Source organism: Phyllobates terribilis, unplaced genomic scaffold, assembly GCF_046119375.1.
Source record: "Phyllobates terribilis strain yellow unplaced genomic scaffold, ASM4611937v1 Scaffold_9__5_contigs__length_417890890, whole genome shotgun sequence".
NCBI classification, from domain to species: Eukaryota; Metazoa; Chordata; class Amphibia; order Anura; family Dendrobatidae; genus Phyllobates; species Phyllobates terribilis.
The window spans coordinates 334002634-334024399 of record NW_027362769.1 but is presented as its reverse complement, the minus strand read 5'-3'; the positions used below and the strand labels follow the sequence as shown (position 1 = coordinate 334024399).

General features: G+C 43.4%; 1 protein-coding gene across 2 annotated transcripts in view; it reads left to right on the top strand.

Annotated features, from left to right (window-relative positions):
- Nucleotides 1-21766, top strand: part of BAIAP2L1 (BAR/IMD domain containing adaptor protein 2 like 1) — a 91154-nt gene that overhangs the window by 19722 nt on the left and 49666 nt on the right. For both annotated transcript variants that reach the window (XM_073648010.1, XM_073648011.1), the window contains exons 2-3: nt 4332-4407; nt 19786-19872. In XM_073648010.1, the coding sequence (XP_073504111.1) occupies nt 4332-4407; nt 19786-19872 (163 nt within the window). The remainder of the gene's footprint in view (nt 1-4331; nt 4408-19785; nt 19873-21766) is intronic.

Here is a 21766-nt window from a genome sequence, read left to right as displayed (position 1 = left end):
AAAGAGCATTTTGTATCAACCCCTTTAACTTTTCGTGGAATTAATGCATAAGGGGTCTAAGAATGTTAATGTTCCAAAATTAGTCAAAGAGCCTTTGATGTGTGAACAGAGAATTCTGGTTTCTCATAGACTTTGCTGGTACTGCAAAACGCAGCTGAAAATTTGCATAAAAAAACTGCATTAAAAACGCTGAAAAAACCATGATGTGTGAACATAGCCTTTTTTTATTTTGCTGAAAATGGCACCGCATCTGTCTGTGGACTGTTGGGCTGCAATACCAAACACGACCTGTATGCAGGTATGGCGCTGTTTCTATTAGAAAAAACAAGACTGCTTACGAACGTTGGCGCTAAACGTTGACGTTGGCCGAGACATGGGTCACATAGCCTAAAACCTCTGTGCATCTACATCAGTGTACCGCAGGTGGATGGGGTAGCATTGCCTGTAAGGTACCGTGACAAGCTAGTCTGAAAAAATCCAATGCCACAGAGCAATCCTTGGCAATGTGTGTCATGGCCAAAGTCAACCATGTAGTCTCAGCCTAATCCTGGACAACTCTGATATTGACAGGTTAGGTTACGTTTAGTTTAGGTCTAAATCCCAGGAATCCGGGATAATGGCTGAGCTTAAAATTTGTGGTGGGTTTAGCTATAGACGTTTATGTGGCTTTGCTCTAATGGTGATGACTATCGTTGAGCAAAAGGACTCGTAGGACCTTTGACCAGAGGCAACATCTGTAGTCCGTGTCCACTGTGCAAGAGCCCTGCAAACCTCCTGTCTGCCGAGATCCCCGGCTCCTCTCTTGGCGTCACACCGTGCCTACTAATCTAAAGAGGCGCTGGGAATGCCGTCAAGTAGAAGAAGGAGGTTTGATTTGGCCGCAGGGTCGTTTTACTCAACTCCAGTGGCGACTTTAGTTTGCAACCTAAATCTAAACTATTTTCTCCACTAAGTTACGAGAGTGTAGCACTGATTTTTGCCTTCTACCAAGTTTAGTCATTGTAATCCTTACCAGATCCTGAATGTGTGAAGGTATTCTAATTCTACTATTGTCCTATGGGGTAGTAGACATCTTCTCTGTTGAAAAGGATCAAGTTCCCTTTTAATTTTTTTTTTTTTTTTTCATTCTTAAGGGTTTGTGATGAATTACGAAAGTAACGATGATTTGACAAGTTACAAAGCACAAACAAAAAGAAAAAATTCTCTAAAACCTTAAAAGCAAGAAATGAAAATAGCTGAGAGCATAATAAACTCCTTAGTGTGAGGAGTGTATCTAGATGTTGTAAAAATGCCAGGTATGATAAGGATGAGGAATGAAATATCTAAGCAGGATTTATGGCTTCTCCTTTGCTCCCTTTTACGTTTGCTATGTTGCATCTTTAGAGAATCTTTAACTTTGCTTCTACCTATTTTAAGCACAATGCAAAGATCCTCGAGCCCTTTTGTCCTATGTGGTGCAAAGCAACACATACTAATCTTCTGCAATACATTTAGCTCCCAAAGTGGTGGTGTAGGTGGGCCTAATCTGAAAAATACCAACTGCTTATATTATCTAATAGATCTTGTAGACTTGATGAGGCTGATGTACCGATAACCCATATCACAATGGCTGTGTAATTATTTCTGAACATTTTAACTTCTTCTCTGCTCACCTAGCCTCATTGATAGCTCCTCAGTGTCCCTCCTACCTGCTGAGAACTCTCACTACTCAGGACAAGCTACAGCTGTCAATCGGGCTGGATGGACAGAGCCTGGATACACTTGGACTCATGAGCTCTCTCATTCTTCAGCTGTAATTATAAAATGCTTATTTTTAATATGATTATACAACCATTCTGACATAGATTTAATAGTAAGTGCAACAGTCTCATCCGGTCTAGAGTTTGGACTAGACTGTGTTAAATGGGAAATCTACCGTTTAGCTGCTCTTACTGCAAAGAACCCTCTGCTATGTTGATAATTAAACCATTGCACTGTGTACTGTTTTGAAGATACAAAGGCTCGTCGTATGGAATTTTTATTATCTTCTATGATATATGTAGAGACTAATGGTTACAGTAAATACTTTCTATATATAGCCCTGGAAGAATGCCGTAATCAAGACTACCTTCTCGGCACTCCACCAGGAGGTTGCAGACCACGCATGAGACAATTATGAGGAAGTATCACCTGCATTCCTTAAGATCCAGCAATTCATCACCTTCATTTTACATGTATTTCTTGTTTGCTGTGTGTTCGGACACCTGCTATATGTAGGCATACCTTGAATGTCCTGACTCGTGGATCATCTAATTGGCCAACATTTTTATGTGTGGTTCTATAGACTGTCAATGTCAGGTGGCCGAAAGACGCATTGGATAAGTATGTGTATCTACCATGTTAATGGTGTGGTATGTAGAAGGGTATGGTCTACCACGTGGAGTCCTAACAACGAGCGGCTTCCCATTGAGGCTTTACTCTTCATTAGAGTGGAACAGGCGGCCACGAGAGGTGGTGAGTTCTCCTTCAATGGAAGTCTTCACACAGAGGCTGGACAGATATCTGTCTGAGATGGTTTAGTGACTGCTGCATTGAGCAGGGGGTTGGACACGATGACCCTGGAGGACCCTCCAACTCTAACCTTCTATGATTCTATGAGAGTGGTTTACTGTGCTGCCATAGTAAGCTGAATACAACCATTTTAATGGCGTCCCAGAGTTTACTCCATGTTACTACTTCATAAATTTAAACTTATGAAGATAAGTATGTACATACAATAATGAATTGGTGTCAGATAACCGCTGTCAGCCTTTAAGAAGTTCTCCACTTGTACAGTCCCTACTTGCTAGAAGAGTTCCTCTCTGATCAGCTGTCAGCTGTAGGGACAGCTTTTAAATATTTCACTTTCCTACTGCGCCATCAAAGAGGAAACACAGCGTTACATATTTATATAGCCCCTTCAGAGAGGAAAAGAACTTGATCTGTTTTACCATATATTGGCTATAGCAATCTAAAAAGTTAATATCGACGCTTTAACAAGCTTTGCCACATCACTTCGGATAAGATGCCAAAGCAGAAACTCTATTTGCAGACTCTTGTTTCTGGGTGTTTGCCCCTCCTCAGTGCAAAGCCAGAAATCTGATTTGGCTAGATGAAAGACTTCTGTCTGGGGTTCTAAAGCGGAACTTTTCTACTTTGGAGAGTACCAAGACGACGTAAGGGGACTTTGTATATTAAAATTAATGGGTTTTCCGTGTAATACAGGATAGGACGAGTCGTACAGAGTGAAAGACTTACTCGCCGCCCAATAGCAGTAGGGATGAGGTCAGCTTAGACCCTATAAAGAGGCATGAACTTCTTCTATAGCACACGTGTGCTTGCTAGTGTTCGACCTTAAAATATTGATGACCTACCAGGATTTGATCTGGGGGTCGGAAATTTAGCATTGGTCAGCTGTCGTCAGTACCTATTCTCTTCACCGTGAGCTGATGTACAGTTCTCGGCAGCAGATACCATACATAGAGTAGTGCAGTTTACATCCGGCTGCTGGTGCTGATAAGTGATCAGTGGGGGTGCCGAATGGTTGGACTCCAATCGATGTGATATTGATGACTAGAGTTGGTGTGAATTTCTTGGCACGTCCCTTTCCATCTTCCACTAAAGAGGTGTATGACCGCTGGACGCGAGAGGGAGTACCACTTCTTACTTAGCAGCGTTGGCAGATCTTCTTTTGACTAGCCGGCCTGGCTTGATGTCACATGTTCAACAATCCGCAAAGATGACATCGCACCAGTCTGGCTAATCAAAAGAATAGTCACTGACGCTGGCAGGTATGAGACGGTATTCTCTCTCCCGTCCAACAGTATTAGACCTCTTTCATTGCCGATGAAATGGGACCTGCGAATTGATTCGTACCAACTCTATTGATGGCTAATCTAGAGATCAGGTCATCAGTATCATAAGGCCAGAAAACCCCTTTTATTTTGCTCATACACTCTTTCTCTCAATTCCAACTTGCACACTCAGAAATCCAAATACTTAATCCTTCTTTGAACATCTTCTCTCAGGACAGTTAAGACATCCCCATTTACATTGGATTGTCAGACAATCTCTCTAAGCTGACAGTTTTGGTCAACTTTGGTTTGCAAACCTTACATCCGTCAAGATTAACTTTTCAATCTTCAAAAAAGCCATGGAATCAAACTTTTTTTTACCCCAGAAATAGTGCCACTGCTGTTTGTCTGTGTCTGGAATTGCAGCTTATCATACTTATTTCTGATCTTCGACACCATACTATGGAGGACAGTTATGTAGGACTTGTTCTCATGTACATTTCCTCTTTACTCTTACAGAATGTTATGGACCAATTCAACCCTGGATTAAGAAACCTTGTTAATTTGGGAAAAAACTATGAAAAGGCCGTATCTGGTAAGTCTTCTTTATGGCTATCAATGTTCTGTATTCAGATTATAGATGCTGAAGCTGATTTATATAGCATCTAGCTTACTGTGCTTGCAAATTGTATTCAATCCAATAAACTGGGTGCACCATTGGTGATATTGGAATAATTTGCTTTTTCTGCCTGGGAAGATCAACAACTATAATACATGAATATAATTGAAAGCTAAGGTAAAGGCATGCTGATGCTCATCAATGGGTTAAGAAATAAGAAGAAACATTTGGCTACTTTCAGCTGCAGCAAATAGGTTCCAACTAAAGGCCATCACTGAGTGGTCCCATCTACGAGAACCTCACGTATCAGCAGACCAGAGGTTCAGCTGCAGTATATTGATCCTATATTGATGAATAATGAACTATTGTGTGTTGATGACCCTATTACTGATCATTTAATGACGGGCAATCCTATATTGATGGCCCAATACCGATCCCATATTTATGTCCCAATACCGATCCTATTTTAATGACCTATTTCTGATCCTATATTGATGTCCTGTTCGTAGAGATGAATTAATCAATTTGTAGAACCCTGATTTAGCTTCCATGGCAGTATTCCGTGGCTGCTGGATGGGAGCCCTGCAAACTGCCTTCTAGCTGTTGGAATCCCCAGTGTCTCCTCATTAGTGCAGCTTGACACACACTTGAAGTTCCACTGGACCTACTAATCGGAAGAGGTGCTGGGGATGCCAGCGGATATTAGATGGCAAGCAAGGCTGCTGGATCGATTACCAATCATACATTAAACACTTATTTCTGATCACATATTAATTGCCTATTTCCAATCATCTATTGATGATTTATACATAAGATGGTCTGTTAACGAGCATACATGAATGATTGTACACTGCTCAAAAAAATAAAGGGAACACTCAAATAACACATCCTAGATCTGAATGAATGAAATATTCTCATTGAATACTTTGTTCTGTACAAAGTTGAATGTGCTGACAACAAAATCACACAAAAATCATCAATGGAAATCAAATTTATTAACCAATGGAGGCCTGGATTTGGAGTCACCCCCAAAATTAAAGTGGAAAAACACACTACAGGCTGATCCAACTTTGATGTAATGTCCTTAAAACAAGTAAAAATGGGTCTCAGTATTGTGTATGACCTCCCTACAACGCCTGGGCATGCTCCTGATGAGGTTGCGGATGGTCTCCTGTGGGATCTCCTCCCAGACCTGGACTAAAGCATCCGCCAACTCCTGGACAGTCTGTGCTGCAACGTGACTTTGGTGGATGGAGCGAGACATGATGTCCCAGATGTGCTCAATCGGATTCAGGTCTGGGGAACGGGCGGGCCAGTCCATAGCTTCAATGCCTTCATCTTGCAGGAACTGCTGACACACTCCAGCCACATGAGGTCTGGCATTGTCCTGCATTAGGAGGAACCCAGGGCCAACCGCACCAGCATATGGTCTCACAAGCGGTCTGAGGATCTCATCTCGGTACCTAATGTCAGTCAGGCTACCTCTGGCGAGCACATGGAGGGCTGTGCGGCCCTCCAAAGAAATGCCACCACACACCATTACTGACCCACTGCCAAACCGGTCATGCTGAAGGATGTTGCAGACAGCAGATCGCTCTCCACGGCATCTCCAGACTCTGTCACGTCTGTCACATGTGCTCAGTGTGAACCTGCTTTCATCTGTGAAGAGCACAGGGCGCCAGTGGCGACTTTGCCAATCCTGGTGTTCTGTGGCAAATGCCAAGTGTCCTGCACAGTGTTGGGCTGTGAGCACAACCCCCATCTGTGGATGTCGGGCCCTCATACCACCCTCATGGAGTCGGTTTCTAACCGTTTGTGCAGACACATGCACATTTGTGGCCTGCTGGAGGTCATTTTGCAGGGCTCTGGCAGTGCTCCTCCTGTTCCTCCTTGCACAAAGGCGGGGGTAGCGGTCCTGCTGCTGGGTTGTTGCCCTCCTACGGCCCCCTCCATGTCTCCTGGTGTACTGGCCTATCTCCTGGTAGTGCCTCCAGCCTCTGGACACTACGCTGACAGACACAGCAAACCTTCTTGCCACAGCTTGCATTGATGTGCCATCCTGGATGAGCTGCACTACCTGAGCAACTTCTGTGGGTTGTAGAGTCCGTCTCATGCTACCACGAGTGTGAAAGCACAGCCAACATTCAAAAGTGACCAAAACATCAGCCAGAAAGCATTGGTACTGAGATGTGGTCTGTGGTCCCCACCTGCAGAACCACTCCTTTATTGAGGGTGTCTTGATAATTGCAATAATTTCCATCTATTGTCTATTCCATTTGCACAACAGCATGTGAAATTGATTGTCAATCAGTGTTGCTTCCTAAGTGGACAGTTTGATTTCACAGACGTTTGATTTACTTGCAGTTATATTCTGTTGTTTAAGTGCTCCCTTTATTTTTTTGAGCAGTGTATATGAATGACCTATGATGATGTAAGATCTTGGAAAACCACTATACTCGTTACTAGGAGTGGTAAATTTGTTGTCTTTTTTAGAAGTATCACAATTAGTTAATCTAGCCCCGACTTACCTAGAGCCCTAATGATCTGTGACTAAGGCTCTTCCTCTGTGCTTTGCATATCTGTCAGGTATTGCATTATGATATTGTGTATGTGGAACATCCTATTTTCATATTTTTGCTTAAGGTTTAGGCCTTAACCCTATCTATGCTTCACATGCAACATTTCAGACACATAAAAATATTTAAAGCAAATAAGATAAATGTTAAAACAAAGAAATCGGAATACTAAGGAGACTGGTCTTTTTTAAAGAGGTTCTTCTGTCTTTGATACTTATGCCTTAATTGTCTGATGGGTGTGAGTTCCAGAGGTGGGAGAATGGACGTCCTGTAATTCTTATTTTCTGATTCACAGTTCTCTTAGTTTTCCTTTTAATGTAGAAAAATGACTACAATCATTAGAAAATTGATACTGATTAAATCAGGTTTTTATTTATTTTTATTCATTTTTTGGCATTTTTTTTAATATACATATCACAATTTGTATTAAGAATACAAATTGCAATTTTTCACACTTGCTCCTAGAGCTTTTTTTTGACTTGTACTTTCTGTTTCAGAAAACAACACTTAGCCACAATGGTCAGATTCCGACCCTATCTTTTTGTATTGGTGTGTCTAATGTTTGTGTGCAAAGGTCATTATGAAGGGAGGGAGAGCAGGGTCAGATGTGACATCATGTATTTTGACTGGTGGAGCCTGTGTAATCAGCTGTGTATAGAGGTGTTAATTGTAATCCTGCCTCTGATAAGAAAAAAAAAATCCTGAAATGAAAGGCTGTACGAGTCTAAAAAGCACCTGTGACCAATGTGAGTATTGCAAGATTAATGACGATTGTTAGGTAAATTGAGGTTGGGACCTGGACCTATTTATCGAGCAGTTATGACAAACTGGAGCAAGTTCAGAGAAGAGTTACCAGGATGGTGACTGGTCTGCAAACTATGTCCTACTAGGAACGGTTAAAGTACCGTATATTCCGCCGTATAAGACGACCTGGTGTATAAGACGACCCCCCTACTTTCCTGTTAAAATATAGAGTTTAGGATATATTCACCGTATAAGACTACCCCTTTTCCAACGCATACCAAACACCGGTAAAAATTAAAAAAAAACAGATTTGAATTTAACATGGTCCTTTTTTAATTTAAATTCTTATGACATGCAGGTATATAGCAGGAAAACTGTCACTCATAAACATATTAAAATAGGGGGGACCCCACGTCATTTTTTGGGGGGGTCCCCCATTCTAATAGCTAGTAAAGGCTAGGTATTCAGCTGGGGGCTGATATTAGTAGCCTGGGAAGCTCCGTGGGTATTACCCCCTTCCCAGACTTCAAACATCTGCCCCAGCCGTCTGCTTAACCTCCGCTAGAGACTATAATGATGGTGGATCCCACGCCAATTTTCTTTTTAAAAAATCCTTTATTTTAACACTAAATGACAATTGAGGGGTTAATAAAGATGCAGTCCCTAAATTATTATTAATTTTGTAATTAATTTTTCCCAAAAATGTTGACGTGGGCTTCGCCATATTTTTGTGTCCAGCCAGGTACAGCAGGCAGGAACGGGCTGCCCCCAACCACCAGCTGCCTATTTGTACCTGGCCGGACACAACAATATAGGGAAGCCCTTTTTTTTTTAATTATTTCATGAAATAATTAAAAAAAAAAGACGTGGGGCTTCGCCTTATTTTTGTGTCCAGCCAGGTACAACTAGGCAGCTGGGGGCTGGAATCTGCAGCGCAGGGAGACCCAAGCTTTCTGGGCCCCCCCCGCTGCAAATTGCAGTCCGCAGCCACCCCGGAAAATGGCGCGTTCATAGAAGCGCCATCTTCTGGCGCTGTACCCAACTCATCCAGGGCCCTGGTGCGGTGGCTCACTGGGTAATAAAGGGGTTAGGGCCAGCTTGGCATTATCAGCTGGCCCTAAGCCCGAAATTCATGGGGTCACGCCAATATTAGACATGACCACCATGAATTTCTAGTAAAGTAATTAAAAAAAACACAACACCCAGAAAAAAGTCCTTTAATTGAAATAAAGACACAATTTTTTAATGTTCTAAATTAAACCATACTTACCGTCACGCCCATTCCAGCTGAAGCCAACGATCTCCTGCAATAAAAGAAAAATAATAAAGCAACCTCATCCTTACCTTTCCATGGTTCCCAGGACCGGTCCAGCTCTGCTACATTCACATGACAGGCTGCACCGCAGCAGAACGCTGCCGTTCAGCTTGCCATGCGGCAGACACTGAGAAGCGCAGGCATGCTTGTGCTCCTCAGTGTCTGACTGTGACGGCATCCAGATGAGCCGAGATCATGTCCAATGAACTCGGCTCACCTCATGCACGTCACTGACAGCGTGGGAAAATTCTCCTGCTCCCCGCATGCGCAGTAGAAGTTTCCCACGCTGTCAGTGACGGACGTCCAGGAGGTGAGCTGAGTTCATTGTCGGCTCATCTGGATGCCGTCACAGCGAGACACTGAGGAGTGGAAGTATGCCTGCGCTTCTCAGTGTCTGCGGGATGACAGGCTGGATGGCAGCGTTCTGCTGCGGTCCAGCCTGTCATCTCGATGTAGCAGAGCTGGAGCTGTCCTGGGAACCATGGAGAGGTAAGGATGAGGTTGGTTTATTATTTTTCTTTTATTGCAGGAGATCGTTGGCTTCAGCTGGAATGGGCGTGATGGTAAGTATGGTTTAATTTAGAACAATAAAGAATTGTGTCTTTATTTCAATTAAAGGACTTTATTCTAGGTGTTTGTGTTTTTTTTAACTTTGACTATGGGGTTAGTAATGGGGGTGTCTTATAGACGCCTCTCCATTACTAACCTGGGCTTGATGTCAGCTGGCATTATAAGCTGACATCAACCCCAACCCTATTACCCCCTGCCACCGCACCAGGGCAGCGTGGAAGAGCGAGGCTAAGTGCCAGAATTGGCGCATCCTATGGATGCGCCATTTCTGGGGCGGCTGACGGCTGGTGTTTCTAGCCTGGGAGGGGGCCAATATTCATGGCTCCCTTCCTGGGCTATTAATATCAGCCCCCAGCTGTCTGCCTAGCCTTTGCTAGCTATTAAATTAGGGGGGACCCCACGTCATTTTTTTTGGGGGGTCCCCCATTTTAATAGCTAGTAAAGACTAGGTATTCAGCTGGGGGCTGATATTAGTAGCCTGGGAAGCTCCGTGGGTATTACCCCCTTCCCAGGCTTCAAACATCTGCCCCAGCTGTCTGCTTAACCTCCGCTAGAGCCTAAAATTAAGGGGAACCCCACGCCAATTTTTTTAATAATAAATCCTTTATTTTAATACTAAATGACAAGTACAGTAACCAACACTATCACTGTACTTCATATATATGTGACTGACCTGTTTCTATCTATCTAATCTATGTGTGAAGCTCTATTCTGTCTGTTATAAATTGTCGGGTACCGCTGCTGAATTGCCGGCCGGCTTTTTTAAAGAGACGGTGCATGAAAACACTATTATTTGTTTTAATAAATCCTTTACACTAAATGACAAGTACAGTAAGCAATACTGTCACTGTACTTCATATATATGTGACTGACATGTTTCTATCTATCTAATCTATGTGTGAAGCTCTATTCTTTCTATTCTAAATTGTCGGGTGCCGGCTTATGCCGCTGCTGAATTGCCGGCTTTTCATATATTGTCACAGAAGCGATGCGAACTTCCCTGCTCCGGACACAGCGCAGCGCTTCTGTGACAAGTGAAAGCTGTCGGCACAGAAGCCCTGCGCTGTGTCCGGAGCTGGGAATACGCAGCGATGTGTCAGTTTCAGCACAGAAGCGCTGACTGTCTGGACCTACCGCCGCCGTATTTTAACTCCCTCCACCTTATATTAACTCCGACATGGCAGGGATACGGCCACGGCAGCTTATTAACACCCCCAGAGTATCCCCGCATGTCAATTTCTGAAAGTTTAAAAGCATTACCGGCGTATAAGACGACCCCAGACTAGACAGAAGATTTTTCAGTCTTCAAAAGTCGTCTTATACGCCGGAATATACGGTATATGGGAATGTTGAGCTTGCAAAAAAAGAAGGCTAAGAGGAGACTTAATAGCTGTCTACAAATATCAGAAAGGATGTCACTGTGTAGAGGGAACATCCTTCTTCTCATTTGCTCATGGAAACACGAGAAGCAATGGGATGAAACTGACAGGGAGAAGATACATATTAGAAAAAACTTTTTGACAGTGAGGGTGATCAATGAGTGGAAAAGGCGACCACGAGAGGTGGTGAGTTCTCCTAAAAATGGAAGTCTTCTGTCTGAGATGGTTTAGTGAATTCTACATTGAGCAGGGGGTTGGACACGATGACCCTGGAGGACCCTTCCAATTCTAACATTCTAGGATTCTATTTTAAAGATAATTCATTAATGCCCAGGACAGGAAATCCCTTTAAAAGAGGTTTCCTGTGATCATCAGATCTAGGTGCATGTAGGGTTATTTCTGACCACAATAATCCAAGTAATGTCCCTTTTACAAGGCAGACTACTATCATAACCGGGCACCTCTGTGTATAATCGGAGTGCTTCAACCACGATAAGAGTGTCCTGATAACGAGAAATCTTTGTATATATGCATTTTACAAGCGTTCATTAAAATATGATAAGGTTTACTTGATAGACAGCCAAATTTATTTTATTTAGACATCACCATCCAGGACATATTAAAAAGTGTTAGCAAAAGACAAGGTCACTCGGCTCAGACTGTATCTCCACCGAATTAAAGGATCGGCCATTGAAATTCCAACAGTTTGATCCTTCTCTCCCGACATCTTCTGCCGAGGTATAGTCAGGATGCCACTATACACATTAGACTGTTGTCCGATCCTGACGCTCTTCCAAATGTATTCCGTATGGGGACCTAAAGACCGGCCATTCACCTTGGGTAGCTGTTGTATGGACATTCGGTTGACTGCCATCTCTTCCCACCGTTCCACACACACGTACACTCTCCTTGGCCGAGCATGCCTGTGATCGCAGTAGAAGTGGAATAAGCTCTACCAGAGACATCTAGCGGCAGCTTGTCTCACAGAAAACAAAAGGATCAGGCAGTGAAGATCCTGTTGCCTGATCCTTATCTCCCCTGACGTCTGCTTCCGAAGGGAAGGAAATCGGGAGGACCCCATACTCCATAAATTATTGGTCAAGACCGATGGATATAGGACAACCACATCACACGCCATGCCTTCTAAAGCTGGAAGTAGAGAAAAGAAGATTCCCCTTTAGACCCAAAACTTGTGTGCAAAACGGAAAGAGCTTAATAAAGCCGCTCTGCATAATTGATGGCGTCCTGTGCTCTCAGATAGGTAGCGGCATGAAATGTGATGTGCGGTATCAAGTACCGAAGTCGCGCGCTGTACATAGATTAAGTGTACAGAGCTTCTCGCCAGGACTTTCTAAAATAACCATCTACAGATCCTTATTGTCTGGGATGGGGGGGGGTTAGGAGAATTTCACTTATTTTAAGATTATGCCCTTTAGAGTAATGGGACATTTTTAGATTTTTAGTACAATTAAATAATTATCTTTACTGAATGTTCCAAAACGTCAAGCTATCACTCTCCATGTACTAACCTAGGGAACTAGAGATTTCCGTTCCAAGATCCAGCCACAGATGCAATATTGCTTAACCATGCTAGTCACTGGAAAAAAACATTGATAAAGCATATACACTATATGGAGAAAAGTATCTGAACACCTCCACATCACACCTTCAGGAGCTTGTATGACATCCCATCCTAAATCCAGTCATTAATATGGTCTTAGTCTCTTCAGTTTCCACACTTCTGAGAAGGCTTTGTGTGAAATTTTGGAATCGGAGGGGTCCGTAGGAATTTTTGCTAAATAATTTAGAAGAATATTTGTAATGTCGGACTCTGATGGTGGATGAGATGGTCTGGCTAACAATCTCTGTTCTAGTTTATCCCAAAGGGGTTGAGGTCGGGGCTGTGTGAGATCGGTCATGTTCTTCCACATCAAGCTCACCCAACGGTGTACTTATGACCTGTGCGCTAGGCACAGTCATGGGGAACAGAAAATAACCTTCCTCAAATTGATTCCTAGTTAAGTGGAAACATTCATTTGTTCAAAATATTCCTTTCCCTGGAACTAAGGGGCTGGGATTAATCCCTGAAAAACAACCCCAAAGCATTATCTCAACTCTACATTGTGCCACCTGTGATCAGGCAAATAACGTTCTTCTGCCATTTGCCAAACCCAGGCTCATCCATCAGATGCCATATAGAGAAGCCTGAATTGTCACTTTACAGAACACGTTTCCACTGCTCTAGAGTCCAGTGGCGGCACCTTTACACCACTCCATCCAGCACTTAGCATTGTGCTTGGTGATGTAAGGCTGCATGCATCTGCTAGGATGTGGAAACCCAAGTCATGACACTACCGGCGCACAGTGTTTGTGTTGTTTTTAATGCCAAAGGAAATTTGGACTCTGCAATTGTGGAGTCAGCAGAGCATAGTTGACTTCCATTTGCCAGGCTGGTATACCTTGCTGGTGGATAATTTAGCGACAAATGTAATAATTGGTGGAGAAAGGTTGAACTTGATGGATCAAGGTCTTTTTTTCAATCTATGTAACGATTTGTGACCTCCCTTTGCTTCCCATAACTTCTTCTAGATACTTGTACACAGTTGTTGAAGGAACTCAGCATGAAGTTATTCCAAACATCTTGGAGAACTAACCACAGATCTTCTGTGCATGTCTGCTTGTGTAAATTCTTCTGTCTATTCATGTACTCCCAGGTTCTCAATGTTGAGATCAGGGCTCTGTGGGGCCATATTATTACTTCCAGGACTTCTTGTTCTCTTTCACGCTGAAGAGACTTCTTAACTACGTTGGCTCCAAATTTAATCGGCAACAGGACAACAACCCCAAATATACTGCCAGTCAGACATCGCCCTCATTTTACTGCATAAGATCTACCTATATTTCTCAGCATTGAGTACAACATTAATTCTAACCAAATTCCTAACTCCATTTTCTGAAATGCAGTCCCAAACTAGCAAGTACCCTCCACCATGCTTCACTGTTACCTGCAGACCCTCATTTTTGTAACGCTGTCCAGCCCTTCATCAAACAAACTGCCTTATGTTATAACCAAATATTTCATATTTTAACTAATTTGTCCTGAGCATCTGCTGCCAATTTTCCACACCCCAGTTTCTATGTTTCCAAGCATAGTTGAGTCACTTGCCCTTGTTTACATGTCAGAGGTCTGGATTTTGGCCACAATTCTTCGATGAAGATCACTTCTGAAGAGACTTCTTTGGACACTAGTTGCCTTGGCCAACCACTGAGTTTATCATCCTCAACGTTGCCCATTTTCTGATGTCCTCAATGCTGAGAAATACGTGAAGATGCTTATCCATCGTGCAGTATCATCGGGGAGGCCTACAGGGCATAAAGCCTATGGCATTAAAAGGAACCTGATAGCTGTCCTAAACTGCCACCCTGTATGTATGACAACCTTCCCTACGTACTAACAAGCCCCTTTACGTGGCTTAGCGATACCTCCTAGGTTTACATATTCTTCACTTCTCGGCATTGCATGCTTGGTTATATGTAAATGTCTCATTGGTCAGTGCACCTAGACAGACAATATTTATTTTTTCACCTGTAATTCTGGATGTCTTCCCAAAATGTGAGCATTCAGGTGTGCATTATATGTGCTGAAGACAAATGATATATTTTACATAAAGTATACACATATATAGGAGGCAAAGAAAAGGCTTTACATATCCGGATTTATCCCAATGAGTGTGCCGTAGATCACATTACTGCTCCAGCTGTATATAGTTATGGATTGCAGAAAAATTATTTGTCCATGGGGCCAATCTGATTGTATGGAAATCTCATCCATTGGTCTGAATAGTTTTGGATATATGTAGGTTGTCCTATCGGAGCTGAATTATGCCAGCTTGAATAACTCTACCCCCTTCTTTCCCAGCAAGGAAGGTATCTGTATAGAGGAAGCTATTCCGTTACATTGCCCTAAATGCTAATCAGAGGGTATTTGGTGGGTGCATCAATACTGAATCCTAACAGATGTAGAAAATGCAATCTGTTTGTAAAAAATAGAGTTCTTAGGAATAATATAGGTGGGGAGAAATAGGATTAGTGATTGTGATGGCCTTTCCTAAAATGCGGATTTTATTTTTAGGGCACATCCAAGGTTATAAGGTTTTTGAGACTGACAAATCTGATTTTTTTTTTTTCCACCAGAAACCACTTTAGAAATTGTTCCTTTGTTGGACTTTTTCTTTTCCTGAAACAGTTTTGAAAACTTCTGTAAATCAATTTTGATTTTTAATTTTCAGCTTTTTGATTGCCTAGTTTGGAGAGAATTCCTTCAGGATCCACTTCAAAGAACTGATATCCCTCCCCCCCCCCCCCACACCAGGTTTTTTTTTAATACCTCTTCAGGAACAAAAACCTCCTCATATGACCAGCAAAGTGGAAAAAAAACAGAAAGATGTCCAAGTGTGTTTGAGGATTATTTTGGAGCTGCTTGAAAAAAACAACCCTTTGTAGCCCCACACTGTTGATGTTGGGAATTCATCTGATCTTCCACGGTAGCGCACTCCAGAGTATTGGTGCAGCATGAGAAAATTCTCCTAGCCGGGACTGGGATGTAGACTTTAAGTCTTTCCTTGTCTTTAAATAGGAATATGTTTTTTTCTTCTCCTGGAATTACTTTCTTAGACATCCTTTTTTTCAGCTTTGAACAAGATATCTTCACATGTATTGGATGAACTATTGTAATTTTGAAGCCCAAGGCATGTGATTGACTGTCGAGGGGATACTGCAACAGAGTGGGGCCTGAATGCCGCGGGGTCTGGTTTCATGAACTCCTGCACTGGTTAGAAGTACTTCTCCATTGTGTTAAACAGTGCAGGTTTTTTCCTTGCTAGCAGTGCAAGGGTTAACCTGTTCAGTTGAATTTCCTAGAGCTTTACTACCTGGATTTTCTCAGCTGTTCAGTGTTGGCCACTCCCCTTGGCTATATATGGCCTCTGGCACTTAGGGATTGCCAGTGTTAGTTTTTACAGGCTGGTTCTGAAGTTGGAGGTGTAGTTCGTGGTTGGAGTTGGCTTTTGGAGATTGTTCAGGAGATTGTTGCTTGGAGTTTTGTCTCTGTGAACATCCCTCATCCTCTCCTATTTGGTTTCTCCTTCCTTAAACTCCCCTGTGTCCCACTCTCTTGTTTGGTGTGAGTATTTTGTATGGTTGGTATTTTCATTTATCCCTGTCCGTCTTCCCTTGTTTGTCTGGTTAGTGTGTTCCTATACACTTCAGCTTCCCACTACCCTGGGTGGGGGAAGGGACAGATAAGGGTTGATATAGGAGCATAGCAAGGCATGTGAACCCGGCATCTCCACCTTCAGGAGTAATCGGGGGACAGGGATAGACTAGGTCGCCCCTAGTTCTAGCGAAATGAACAAATAAAGTAGCACACTGTAACACTGAGTATATAGATGTGAAATATGAAATATGAATAGCATAACTGCTGTAAAAAATAGAAATAAATGAAAAATTTTTTGCCCCTAGTTCTAGCGACCTGGTTAGCGCCCATAGTCCCAACCCCATCATTGCAGGCTACCTGGTGTGTGTGTGTGTGTGTGTGTGTGTGTGTGTGTGTTATATTTGAAGAGGAAGCATTTACTTTTCATTATCCCGGTGCCTCTGTTTTATCGACTTGTTTTATTTCATTTCTTTTTATCTGCCTGTTAAATGTTTTATGGCTGCAGCGTGGATTGTAATGTCAGCTGTAAGAATCGTGTGATCGAGCCTGGGAAAATGAATGGACCGGAGGCTGCATTTCCTTGTGTGGTCCTCAGTGCTAGGACTAGTGACATGTAATGTATCGGAGCATATGCATAATGCAGCATCACCGAGGGTGCAGGGGTTTCCACTCCTGATTTTTGCATTGTTTTTCCTTTGACCAGACATTTAACGATTATTTCTTACATACAATGCCCGACATGTATATAAAAAGTACAAGGTTTCTTTAGTCGTGGGAATCTGTGGTTCAATGGTAGAACTTTTCTCTGCTACGGTTGCAAGACTAGGGCAGGAAAATGCCAATAAATGCCGCGTTTTACCCTGGTCCCCAATGTTAAAACCTCCATGGATCTCCAGAGTGGGAGAAGTCAAGTATAATAAAAACTTTGAGGACGGGCTTCTTTTCCTTAAACATAACACTTGAAGCCTGGGCCCCATTATATAGCGCAGATTGCTTGTGTTCAAGAGTTTTGCTCTTCCTTAGGGCTAGACTCGAGATGTTCTGGTTCACGGTGTAGTCCGCTCGGATGATCTGCGGCTGTCCCCCCTCGCCTCTCCTTCATGCTTCACGTGCAGGGGGCTGTAACTCATCAGGTAGATGACTGCTGAGTAAAGCAATCCTCACCAGATTATTGAGATGTTACACTGTGAAGTCCCCATTTATTCCATTTAGAGAATGTTAAAATTTATAGGGGATTTTGTAGAACAAACAAGTGGGTCCAATTTTTTTTTTTTATAGAAAGGTCTACGGGTTGTTTCTGGTATTGCTGTTCAATCACCAATTTACATGTTAATATTTTGGGAATAACCATATACGTTATTCCCCATCCATAGGATAGGCGATACATCAATGGTCACCAGAGGAACAGACCACATGTTTCAGAGAATTGGGCTCAACAGAGCCCCATCTTGAAAATAATGGATTTCCAGCAGTCCTATGGTGTGGTTGTCAAGCATGTGTACCTCCATTATGTACAAAATGGCAATCTGTAGAACTTGGTTCCAGAGCCCCAATCTCGTGATCAGACTCCCAATGATCAGTAAGTGATCCCGTAACCATAGGATAGGGGATAAGTTACTATCTTGGGTATGACCTTTTAAGTCTGGATGTAAGGTTTATCAAATTTACTAAATGTCCTTGAATCAAACAAGTTTCCTCGCTATTAGCATAGCTGTGCAAAACAATAGGTCAAAGGGACCTCTGTTCCCTCGTTTCTGGGGTCTGCAGGGGTCCCACCATTACTGATCATAATCCTATGATATAGTCTAGTGTTATCCAATAACATTGAGATATGAGAGATGCATTTTGTTGGGTTCATTTCGAGCCAAAAATGAGTACCCATCGACTGTATACAAGTAGCTCAGCTCTAGTCTATGTCGCCGTTCACATAAACTGTATGAAGACTGCATAATCGCTAATACTATCATTCTGTCCCCATGGAGTGTGTCTGTCGTCAGCCGCCCGTCCTCTAACACTGGAAAATGTGCTGCCGATAGTAGTAATTTAATGGCACATATATAAACCCTTTATGTAGGTGTCGGGAACGTCCCCTGTGCATATACTGTAAACTGAGCGTGATCATAGCCCCAGGCCCTAACTACATAACAGCCTAAGGCTCCCCTCTCCAGTATCATCGATACCTACACGGGGCGATGTGCTGCCGACAGTAGTAATTTAATGGCACATATAGAAACCCTTGATGTAGGTGTCGGGAACGTTCCCTGTGCATATACTGTAAACTGAGCGTGATCATAGCCCAAAGCCCTAACTACATAACAACCTAAGGCTCCCCTCTCCAGTATCATCGATACCTACACGGGGGCGATGTGCTGCCGACAGTAGTAATTTAATGGCACATATAGAAACCCTTGATGTAGGTGTCGGGAACGTTCCCTGTGCATATACTGTAAACTGAGCGTGATCATAGCCCAAAGCCCTAACTACATAACAACCTAAGGCTCCCCTCTCCAGTATCATCGATACCTACACGGGGCGATGTGCTGCCGACAGTAGTAATTTAATGGCACGTATATAAACCCTTGATGTAGGTGTCGGGAACGTTCCCTGTGCATATACTGTAAACTGAGCGTGATCATAGCCCAAAGCCCTAACTACATAACAGCCTAAGGCTCCCCTCTCCAGTATCATAGATACCTACACGGGGCGATGTGCTGCCGACAGTAGTAATTTAATGGCACATATAGAAACCCTTGATGTAGGTGTCGGGAACGTTCCCTGTGCATATACTGTAAACTGAGTTTGATCATAGCCCCAGGCCCTGACTACACAACAGCCTAAGGCTACTTTCTCCAGTAACATCGATACCTACACAGGGAGATGTGCTGCTGGCTCAGTGGTTAGCTTTGCAGCGCTGGGGTCCTGGTTTCAAATCCCACCAAGGACGACATCTGCAAGGAGTTTGTATGTTCTCCCCGTGTTTGCGTGGGTTTCCTCCATCACTCCACATACTGCTAGACAATCTATATTGTGAGCCCCAATGGGGACAGTGCCAATTTTGTTCTGTGAAGTGCTGTGGCATTAATGGCGCTATATAATTGAGTAAAATAAACAATAGTAATTTAATGGCCCATATAAGCCCTTGATGTAGGTGTCAGGAACGTTCCCTGTGCATATACTGTAAACTGAGCGTGATCATAGTCCCGGGCCCAGAGTACACAACAGCCTGAGGCTCCCCTCTCCTGTATCATCGATACCACCTTGCAGCAGGCCGCGCGGCTATGTGACTAGACAACCGCTTCTTGATTTCGGCTGTATGACTATGATCCCTCTGTCACGGCTTCTGAGGCCTCTTATCGGCCCCCATGATAATGGCTGCTTACCCGATACTGACTGGAGCGGCAGTATTCGCCAGTTTGTAGCTACCAATCCTTACTGGAATAGTCCTGGATTCAGTACTAGAAGTAATTTGTGCTGCAGAAATGTGATTGCATTGAACGTGGTCATGAATTGATATTTTGGATCCAGTCTGACTTACTCTTTCTTTTTTCCTTACAGCAATGGTACAAGCAGGAAAAGCTTATTATGACGGAGTGGCCAAGATAGGAGAAATGTCCAAAGTCTCTCCAGTCTCTAAGGACCTGGGTAAGTCATGTGTGCGACCACTTTTGCCCATGCACATGTAGCATTTGTGTAAGTCGGATAGGGGCCTGTTGGGTGATCGTACATGCAGCGTCTCTTCTACACCCAAATCTGGGAAGAAACCTAACGATACCCCCCTGTAGGCTTCCTACAGCTCGCTGTGCGGAATTACATATGTCTATTGAAATAAATGGCCAGTGAGCCAGAGTGAGCGTCATTGTTAGCAGTTGTTGCCGCTTTGTAAGGGTCCAAGCAAGGTGCATAGAAATAGCCTATCATGATGGATAAACCCTTTTAAAGTAAAGCCATTAACATATTGATGACCCTAAACCGCTATAGAAGGGGCTAGAAAGACATTTCATGTCTTATCCATGTTTACCAGCAGGAAAAAAGAATACCTAATGGGAATAAAACGTATGCAAAATAATTTCCAAGTGTCCGCAGAGCGTTTTTTCTCAGCAGGCAAGAGTCCTGCGATCTCTGCATTAACCACTCCCATCTAGAGTTGACTGACATCTCTTTACCGAAAATAGTGGATGACACAGGCGCTGTCATAAATGTCAATCAAGCCCAAATGGGAGGGTCTGTCATTGAAATCGCCGTTCACTTGCCAGCTGAAAAAAAAAACGCTCAGCTGACAATTGGAAAGTAATCTGCAAATGTCGACTTTTATTATTGCTACTGTATGTCTGAATTTCTCTACCCACCCCACCCCCTCTTATATAACAGTTTAGGGCAGGGGTGGGCAATTAATTTTCCCAAGACGCCACATTAGAGAACATGACTGTTGTGGAAGGACGAACCAATAGGCTGCACATGAATTCTTCTCAATTTTAATATTAATTATATTATTTTATATTAATATTGTATCACATAATGACAGAATTAAGTATGCTGGCAATCCCCTATATACCGTATGAGCCCATACGGCTCCCTATATACACTGAGCTCACACACAGTCCCCTCTGTACCGTATAAGCCCCCACATAGTCCTACTGTATACAGACACACATCCCACACACACTCACACATAGAAACCGAAAAAACACATCTTCACCTCGCTCCCATTCACCCTGCGCTCTGCTATAGCTTTTTCTGTGTGCAAATACACTCCGCACAGCAGACGCAATATAGTGACTGCATTGCGTCTGCTGTCAGTCACACACACTGAATGGTGGAAGAAGGTGCCGGCGGCCCCCTCCTCTATCATTATATACACTACTATTTGCATCTGGTGGCTCCCTCCTCCACCATTATATGCACTGCTATTTGCATTGGCGGCTCCCTCCTCCACCATTATATGCACTGCTATTTGCATTGGCGGCTCCCTCCTCCACCATTATATGCACTGCTATTTGCTGCTGGCGGCTCCCTCCTCCACCATTATATGCACTGCTATTTGCTGCTGGCGGCTCCCTCCTCCACCATTATATACACTGCTATTTGCATTGGCGGCTCCCTCCTCCACCATTATATGCACTGCTATTTGCATTGGCGGCTCCCTCCTCCACCATTATATGCACTGCTATTTGTAGCTGGCGGCTCCCTTCTCCACCATTATATGCACTGCTATTTGCAGCTGGCGGCTCCCTTCTCCACCATTATATGCACTGCTGTTTGCATTGGCAGCTCCCTCCTCCACCATTATATACACTGCTATTTGCAGCTGGCGGCTCCCTCCTCCACCATTATATACACTATTTGCATTGGCGGCTCCCTCCTCCACCATTATATACACTGCTATTTGCAGCTGGCAGCTCCCTTCTCCACCATTATATGCACTGCTATTTGCAGCTGGCGGCTCCCTCCTCTACCATTATATGCACTGCAATTTGCAGCTGGCGGCTCCCTCCTCCACCATTATATACACTATTTGCAGCTGGCGGCTCCCTCCTCC